This window comes from Austrofundulus limnaeus, unplaced genomic scaffold (assembly GCF_001266775.1).
Source record: "Austrofundulus limnaeus strain Quisiro unplaced genomic scaffold, Austrofundulus_limnaeus-1.0 Scaffold51, whole genome shotgun sequence".
Lineage (NCBI taxonomy): Eukaryota > Metazoa > Chordata > Actinopteri > Cyprinodontiformes > Rivulidae > Austrofundulus > Austrofundulus limnaeus.
In genome coordinates this window covers 1,574,920-1,584,008 of record NW_013952453.1, presented here as the reverse complement: position 1 = coordinate 1,584,008, position 9,089 = coordinate 1,574,920, and the positions used below count along the sequence as shown (strand labels likewise).

At 36.5% G+C, this 9,089-nt stretch overlaps 1 protein-coding gene across 1 annotated transcript; it reads right to left on the bottom strand.

The window, feature by feature from the left end:
• Position 1: 1 nt before the first annotated feature.
• gls2b (glutaminase 2b (liver, mitochondrial)) lies at positions 2-9,083 on the bottom strand. Its single transcript, XM_014008622.1, has 17 exons — positions 8,637-9,083; positions 8,353-8,474; positions 6,681-6,810; positions 6,446-6,525; positions 5,265-5,428; positions 4,370-4,428; positions 3,752-3,784; positions 3,591-3,649; positions 3,354-3,420; positions 3,073-3,123; positions 2,778-2,954; positions 2,554-2,685; positions 2,216-2,308; positions 1,898-1,959; positions 1,458-1,534; positions 439-502; positions 2-260 (listed from the first exon to the last, which is right to left on the bottom strand). Exons 1-17 carry the CDS (start codon positions 8,694-8,696, stop codon positions 104-106), a joined length of 1,587 nt encoding a protein of 528 aa, XP_013864076.1. The 5' UTR covers positions 8,697-9,083; the 3' UTR covers positions 2-103.
• Between the last annotated feature and the right edge of the window lie 6 nt (positions 9,084-9,089).

The window sequence follows — 9,089 nt, the reverse complement described above, 5'->3', positions numbered from 1 at the left end:
AAAAAAAAAAAAAAAAAAACTTCTCAGAATTCTCAGACTGTAGCCAATATGTTGTTTTTCTAGTTTGACACTCGTTACGTAAACTTATAAAACCCTATAGTGATCACACCATGCCCTCGATGGTGTCCAGCTTCTGTGGGTGCCCAGATTCACCTTGCTGCCTTTCCTGCAGCTTGCAGTTTTGCTGATAATCTCTAAGCACCTCCACCACTTCTTTGTGTTCAAACTGCACGGCGTCATGAACTGGAAGGTTCCCCCACCTGGGTTTGATTTGATCCACGACAAAATAAAGCTTTAGTAAACACATTTTAAAGACATAAATTGGAGTAAAAATGCATTGAACAGTTGGTCACTCTTAGAAAATAAKCACAAAAAAACAAAACAGAAAATTTGATTCTGTTGACATGCATACAGATAAAGATCAGAAGTCATCCTCACCTGTCTTTTATAAATGGATTAACTTTGCAGGTTTCAGTGAGAAACTTCACCACATCTGTGTGACCTGAAGTTAAACAGACAGAACGAAATGGAGTTTTCAATYAACAGTAACACAACTCGTCTTGCTTTGCTGCCAAAAAGCAATTCAACACAAGTGGCTTATGTGAAACTGTAGATGGAGAGAATAACACAGTATAATGTATCATTTGATCCAGCTCACAATGAAGTTTTATTTTTTTCTTCAAAATTAGAAAAGGATTTTAATGAACATCATTTTAAACTAAAAAACAACATATGTGCAACTCTGCGCTCAATCTGATTGGGTCAGAGTTTGAGCTACAGTAATTCATTTGTTGTTAGTAAAATGTCAGCTTGATTTGTCTGTCAATCAGACAACCATAAGTTGATTGTTATAGCAAATTAACTAAATAGCAACGTTTTAGTAAGTAATCAGTTGAGTAATTAAATATAATGAACAACAATTTGCATACATGTAATGCAATTTCTATTCTGGTATGTAATGAAATTGGTCATTGGGTTACCATGTCAACTGTTACACAATAACCGTAAAGAAGTTCAACCCTGAAACCTGTCGGCTCTGTCATCACCCACTGGTAAACTAAAGTTTTCTGCTCATGGAAAACTTGGTTCATTAACTCAACTTCATCTTAGATTAATAAGAACTGCTTTGTGTTATTTCTGGGTTGAAGTCAAAGTCCAAGAAAAAGAATTGTCCACTGCTGTGTTGTTGAACAAAGTTCTTCATAAGTTTGTTTAAACAAGGACAATGTATCATTTTAAATAGCTAAAGCAAATGTGCATGAAGGACTAACTATTTTTTTTGGAGCTGTATTTTTATAGAGAATTTTTGATTTGATAAACAGAATTATACCAGACTATGAGATTAGATGAATACCAGACAGCTAAAGGCATCCAGACAACAGGAAATTATCAAAAGATGTAGTGAATAGTTACAAAAAAACAAAACAAAAACAAAAACAGGCCTCAGTAGTGCTCACCCTCTGCTGCAGCGATATGTAGAGCAGTTCGGGAGTCATAATCTTTTAGATCCATGTCCACAGAAGAAAGGGCAAATCTGCAGCGTAAATCATTTTGACSATTTGAAAAATACCTTTTGATATTCATGACATGTAACAAATGGTTTTTGAAAAATAAAAAAATAAATAAAAACTGCAGGGGACTACAAATTTACAAATGAAATAAACTTTTTTTGTTGTTACTGACAGTTTACTCTTGTAGGAAATAAAAACAATATAAATCATAACCTTAAAGGTAGTAGAAATCTGTGCAAAGTATTTGTGGAGTCTCTATTATATGTCTATACGCTTTATTTCTGACTTAATTTGTTGTTTATATTTTATCACTTAGGTCGAGCATTAACATTTTAAGATTGTGTTTTTCATGAAGGACAAACAATAATCAGGGCTTTGAGTACTACCTTCTCAAGGCTGACACATCTCCACTGTAGGCAGCAAACAAAAGGTTGAAAACAAACTTGTTCTGCAAAYACATTACAAAATCATTACTGCACAGTCAGAAAACAAATCACAAATAAATAATAAAATACAAAACCCTGAAAAATTACCTCAATAAAACAATGAAAACAAAATGTACTTAAAAAATGTAAGATAACTCTTCACGGTATGTGGGCTGATTTAATCCGATATTTATTTTTTGGCTAATATTGGACCAATAATGATATCAGATCGGGACACCCCTAATACAAATCATGCAAAACAGAAGACACACGGCGCACCCTGTCATCTCCGTCCTGCCTGCGAGGGTCTTGCTTCTTTACAAAATGTCTCAGGTTGTCGTAGTTGTGAAAATTGAACTGTGAAACGAGTTCCTAAAGAAGATGGACAATAAGGAAACCTTTTAATTATCTTACAACATAAAATAGTTTCCAGAAAAAAAAATTCTTTTGAAAACTGATTCTTCTGGGATCAAGATTTTCAAAATGCTGACAAATGAACTTTTAGGCACCGATGTTCCATTGAACACACACTAAGCCATGAAAACAATGGTGAAATAATCAAACCTAAATCTATAGTGTACTAACAAACACATTTCAGACAAACATTCTGCTCTTGCCTGACAGAAGTGAATTCCCCGGACGCTGTTCCCAACTCTGTCCAGAGGAGGAGACCAACACATCACTCCCATGACATTAGGGATCACCAGCAGTATTGCACCAGATACGCCAGATTTTGCAGGTAATCCCACCTGGGAGATGAGTGAGAAACCAGATGTACTCAGTAGAATAACAGTACTTCTACAGTGTTAGAGAGGTTCTGTTATATCCTGATGTCACTCACGTGAAAAGCCATCTGACCAGAGAAGTCATACATGCCACACGAATGCATGAGGCTCAAGGTGTCTCGTACAGCCTCGGCGCTCAGGACTCGCTCGCCCGTAATTGGACAGATTCCCCCGTTGGCCAAAGTGGCAGCCATGACACTTCCAGACTCACAGGTGACTTCGATGGAGCACAGCTGAAAGAAMGAAAAATCACTTCACTACTGAATATACTAAAAGAATCTTTACTGCCTTTTTTATCACAAGTTATGTAAGAAGGTAAAAATCCTGATTAATGCAGCCAAAATCACTTACCTGGAAGTAGAAGTCAAGAGCATCAATCATATCTGCTCCTGGAGGAAAACACTGATGAATAAAAACGTGATAATCAGCTTTAATTTTTAATTTGCTTTAATAGTTTAGTTGAAAAACTACTTTTCTGTATTTTATTCTTGCATAAACAAATGACTAAAAATTAAGTGTTGCCAGTTTAACATGAAGATATGTACATGAATATGTGAAGCCTGCATCAAAAATGCTGCAAAAAATATAGGAATCATTTAAACTCAGCCTGAAAAAAAGATGATGCAACTGACCTTCTTCTCTTTCATGTAGTATCCAATGGCAAAATTTCTGTCGCCTGTTTCTTTTTCCGACTGAAACCTGAGGTAGAGATGCAGCCGAGGTCAATATTGCATTATCAATAATGCATGAAATCAGTAGAATTGTAAGTTCCCTAACACAGACAGCTAGTCTTTCAGCTTGGTCATGCTGAACATAAGCATAAAACACAATAATAATAAAAAAATACAATAAAAAAAATACACACTTACGTGGCATTGCTGAATCCTATATATTCTTGACCGGCCATCTTTTTCAAAAATCCCATAAACTGAAAAACAAAACTGCTGTATTTATTTTGCCTTCTGAGATATGGTTGCCATCATTTTATATATTTATTAAATAAATAAATAATCTGAGATATATTACTTACATAATCAAACTTCTCTGCTTTATTTGAATGAGGCTGAAAAAAAATCATATTTTTTGTTGTGTAAAAAAATTGTTGATTATAATTGTCTTGTTCATTTATGACTTACTGCTTTACATATAGAGGAAAACACAGACATGTTACTGATTGCATAATTTAAGACCCTATTATCAGCTGGTGCAGTAAGATAACAGTAGATATCGAAGATAAACAGGCAGGTTTATCAGAAGCTTAGAAAATAKTTCACAAACCTGAATCATGCAAAAATAGCTAATTTATTTAGTGTTAAACACAAGGGAACAACATTTTTTAGTACATTTTGATATTTTAAAGTATATCAAATGCAGACAGTAATTAAAATATATTAATAGTCACTAAATCAAATGTATACAACTACAATGTTGTCTATAGATTATTATATACACTAAAGTTTTCCTGTTTTTTAATACAACTATTTGAAAAAAATGCTGCAAACCTCGTCTTATCACCGGTGTAAATCACTTAAATGTCTCAAGTGACTCCAAAGTACAAACACCAGCTCTGTCATTGACTTTTATTAGAAAGGGAGCAACTAAATATTAGTGCTGATTGAACTGTCTGTAGTGAAGTCCATGTGTTTACCTTGATAAGAGAGCTGATCACTATGGCTCCAGCGTTCACCATGGGGTTGTGGGGTTTATCTGGGAGAGAGAACAACCTGATAAACAAAAATTAATAAAAGAATTGGACTTAAAAGTAACTTTGGGAAATGGTCTTGTGGCAGAACAGGTTGGAAGATGGCTATTTAATGTTATTTATTGTTTTTAAATCATCCTACAGGCTATCCTTACATGTTAGATAAATTTGAAAATGAGGTTTTAAAAAATCCACAAGATTTGAAAAAATCTGTGAGATTGTTCTATACGTCCGTATACCTGCAAAATGATGTAAAATCCTTATAACTTATGGACAATCCATACAAGTTGACATGTATGTTGTTATTTATTTGCTTTCCGGGAAAGCAAACTAATCTAAATTTACCATAGTACCTTACACTGTCAAACTTGTTTTTAGGGGGTTCAAATTGGGGTAGGTGGGACATAGTTCGGGGTGGGGGGGGTGGGGTGCGCTTCAACTCGCCTAGGGCACCAAAATGGCTAGAGTCAGCACTGCTGTTAGGTAACTTGATCATTACTTAATCAGGTAAMAGATAACTTTTAAAAATTGTTGCTGTATGCTGTGCATTTATTCATCCACAGTGGGAAGAAATGGTCAGCACTTTATAGWATTTCCAAATAAAAAATGAAAAATGTTCTTCACTTGTAGAGTACCTTTAAACCACCTTCAGCCACACATTTTACAACGTGCTCCTCATGCACCAATTCACACATATTTAATAGCAGCACAGCTACCAAGACCCTCGCCTTCAATCAAAGATCAAAGTGGGCATCAGGTCCTGACCAACAGGAGCCATTTCCACACACTGACAGCATGATTGATRGAGGAGTTTAAACCGAGACGAGGAGGCCTCACACACCTTCCTCATCAAGTGAAAGCACATTGAACTTGAGTCCGCTGGGCTCCATGCCAACATAGCTGTGAACCTTCTCAGTTCCAGACTCGTGGATGGAGATGGCATACTGCAGGGGCTTCACACATGACTGCAGGCAGAATGGCTGCTTGGTGTCGCCTACAGAGTGCCTGAAAACAGGAGATTGGAACAAGTGTGGAGAAATAATGTTAAACACTCAACAAACAAGATTTACTTTAAAATGTACTAAAAAAAACGAAGCATGAGTTTGATAAAAAAAATAGTTGCATACAGATACAAATATTGTACGAAATCCACTAATTTTTAACAGTAGGTAAAAATACTTGAACTCAAATGCATCACATGATCTTTCAGTGAATCATTGCTGACAACTATGTCAGTAATTTTTACTTTGAAAATTATGGTCCGCACTGAGCTATCCAAGCTCTTTGACCACTTTACTTCTCTCCTGACCCTTGTTTGAGTAACCCATCTTCACAAATAAATCAGTCTAAATGTCTGTCCATGATGGCGCAACAAGCCACTAAATGCAATGCATTGTTAGACCCCTTTTCCCCCAACACAACTAACACTGCAATAAACATCCCACTCTTTTAAATACCCTGCTTGCACTCAGTTTTTTTCTTAGTAATCAGTGCTTACATCAAGACTTCTTACTGTACTGAAAATGACAGCTGCTTTGGACTAAAGGGAAGGGGGTTGGATCAGCTTTTTTAGAGTTTAATATCATGTTATAATGTCATTCCCTCATCAAAAACATACCAAGAGTGTTGCTTTAATTCATTCATGCATGTTTGAGAAATTCTCGAATCTCCAGTGGTAGCCATGTGTAGCTGCCTTAACACTTGTTTTCTACAAAGCACCGCCTATTTATACAAAGCTCCTCCCTGGATCTCAGTCTGCAGCCAGGCTCCCACCCCACAGAGCACCCCTCCCCCAAAACACTGTTGTGAAGTGGAAGTGTCGAAAAGTAGGTTCTTAAAGAGATTGAGGCATTTTTCAAGAAGTTTAGATGATGCAAAGACAAATTTATTTTTGGTATATGTAGCATTTTCAAAACAAGTGAAGGTAACGTACTTGATTGTGGTATAGAATTGAAATATGTGCCTGGAAAATGCACAACATCCCCTCGTTAAATTGTCAGCTACAATAAATGCACAACTTACCTTTGGCCGTCAACTGTACATAAAGACACACCCCACAGTTCTGGGCTAAATTTAGCCAGCTGGGGGATGTAGTCTGCAACCTGCAGCCACAATTCACAAGAGAAAACAGTGACGTTAAAGCAGACACTTTTTTACAAAGGCTAATATTTGGCAGTTCATAGAAACCTCATCTAAAGAAACACAGAAACTAAATAATGTGCTGCTCTAATAAGAATACTTGTGAACAAAAGATTACCTTTCCATTGTTTTGCTTTTGCACTGTTTCATAGATTTCRTTTATTTTTTCTGCAAACACATCAAACTCGGGGATGATAAATTTCTTTCTGAAGGCCTGGATCAGCAGAACAACGTTGCCACCGACACACCTGGAAGAAAATCGCCGTGGCACAGAATTACTCCGAGTTACTCAGACAATTTACGGACGGACAGAAAACAAAGTGGCAAGACTAAATGAGAAGGGATAGCCAAGTTTGTTACAACAGATGGCGTGATCCCTCACACGTAGCTGCATCCTGAACAACAATTTACTCCGAGTCGTTAATCCACAGTGTTTGTCGAGAATSTGTGCGCGTGTTGTTTCGGTGGCTGCGTACACGCCACCATTTGAAGCTGCTAACGCTTAATGAGGCTCAGYTTATTTGTTACCAAAGAACAAACCTTGAAGAGAGAAGAATGGAATGGAAGAGAGACAAAAATAAAATTATTTTATTTAAGAAAGGATCATTCCTATGMACAGAAAATAGTTTTAGAGGATGAATCAATATACAGAAATAATTGAAGGATTAAAATGACAAAACCATTTGGCATGAAATGGGATTAAAGCCCACCGTAAACCTCAGCCTGAAAAATTACAATTTAACTGAATCAACATATTTCTGGCTGAGACTCAGCAAACATTTATAAAAGCCTTTATTAGATTGGATTACATGAACACACTTGTGCTACTGAGCTCTTTTCCTTGATTTCCTCCATTTAAAATAAATGACATCAGGACAGGCCAACAGAGAGTTAATGGTGCAGCATGCCACAGACAATAAGTCCTGTATTAAAAAGGATTGTTTGTTAGAAGGTCAGACTAAAAATAGTTTGGTCTTATGCCTTCAGGCGCCCATTGCCTGGTGATGAATGAAAACAAAACGCCATGAGATGATTAGTGCTGTGAATGGCAATCTGATTCGCAGCACAGAAGAGCAGAACACCCAGAGACACATAACTTTGAAACCACTAAATAATTCATCGCATCCCCTGTCAACAGTTAAATGTAGCCATTAAACATTTTCAACCTGTTTCCTACTTTACTTCAATGTTTTAAAGGAGCATAAGATGTAAAAACTGCAGCACATCTCTGTCTGTGGTGCGGATTTAGGATTTAAGAGAGCACCTACAGCACCCCACCTGTAACCTGTAGATACCCTTCACAGAAACACCTTGAAATACTTCGAAAGAATAAAAGAGCAGAGAAGCTGTGTTATCGCTCCTGCACCAAGGCAGCAGCCTCTGGGCTGATAGTTAACTGCAAAGCACTGCTTTCAGTGGAAGAGCTAGAAGCAAACCACCCTAATTCCATAAAATCCAGCAGCATTTGATTTGTGCTGATCAGGCTAGGGGTAGGCTTTAGTAAAAATTTAAAGCATATATTTAACTATTATCTCATAAATTGAGGCAGCTAATGCTCTTGTTGGAGTCCAGGGTGTCTAATCTTTGACTTAGCCCGTCCTCGTGTTTGAGAGGCAAAAACTGGGAAGTACATTTTGTCATTTAAGTTAAAAATAACTTTCTCCATAAGTGCACTCTATTTAAATAACCCCAATAAAAATACATGGGAGCTGATTCTACTCTTAGCTTTGTAACAAACTTAATCTTGAGCAAACACTTGATCATCTCATGGGGGGATGCTGCTGTCTCACCTGTGGAAGAGGTCTCTGTCCATCATAACTTCACCAACAGATTCCTTCACAGCCTGTCGCAGCTTCTCCATGCACCCCCTCAGGCGAGGGTCCGAGGGATGAAGACCTGTTTTTTTCAAGGCCTGCAAAGATGGAATTGTCGATCAACTGTCTTTCCAAATAAAATAAGATGAAGTACTTAACATCAGTCTTGACATTTTTTTTTATTGTAGCCAAGGGGACAGAAAGAATCAATAATAAACTAAAAATAAATATAAAAATAAAAAAGAAGACAGCACACTCACAGCAGTAAAGTGTGCGATAGACACTTGCTCTTTTCCGTCTGTGATGGTGTAGAAAAGCATGTTTTCCACACCAGAACTGGAAGATTTGGAATGAACATTTCTCCTGGTGGAGTGCAATTAAAAAAAACACATAAGTAATCATCAAAGCCCTTTCTATTTAATTAATTAATTWATTTATTTATTTAAAAAGAAGAAGGAAAGAAGGAAACAAATAAAATAAGGAATATGGAGCTTGGCTTGTGTTGTCTTGATTTATAGGACTGGTTCTTTTGCACTTTTAATGTTCATTTACTTGTGGTAAAATAAAGCAGATGTGGATGCCAGAATTTATTTAGACAATAATGACACAGTACAGTAAAAAAAAGGAAAAAAGAAAAAAAGCCATATACTGTATTTTACAGCTGAGAACTGTTATTTGTTTAGTTTTAAATAATAGTTAATTAACATTTATTG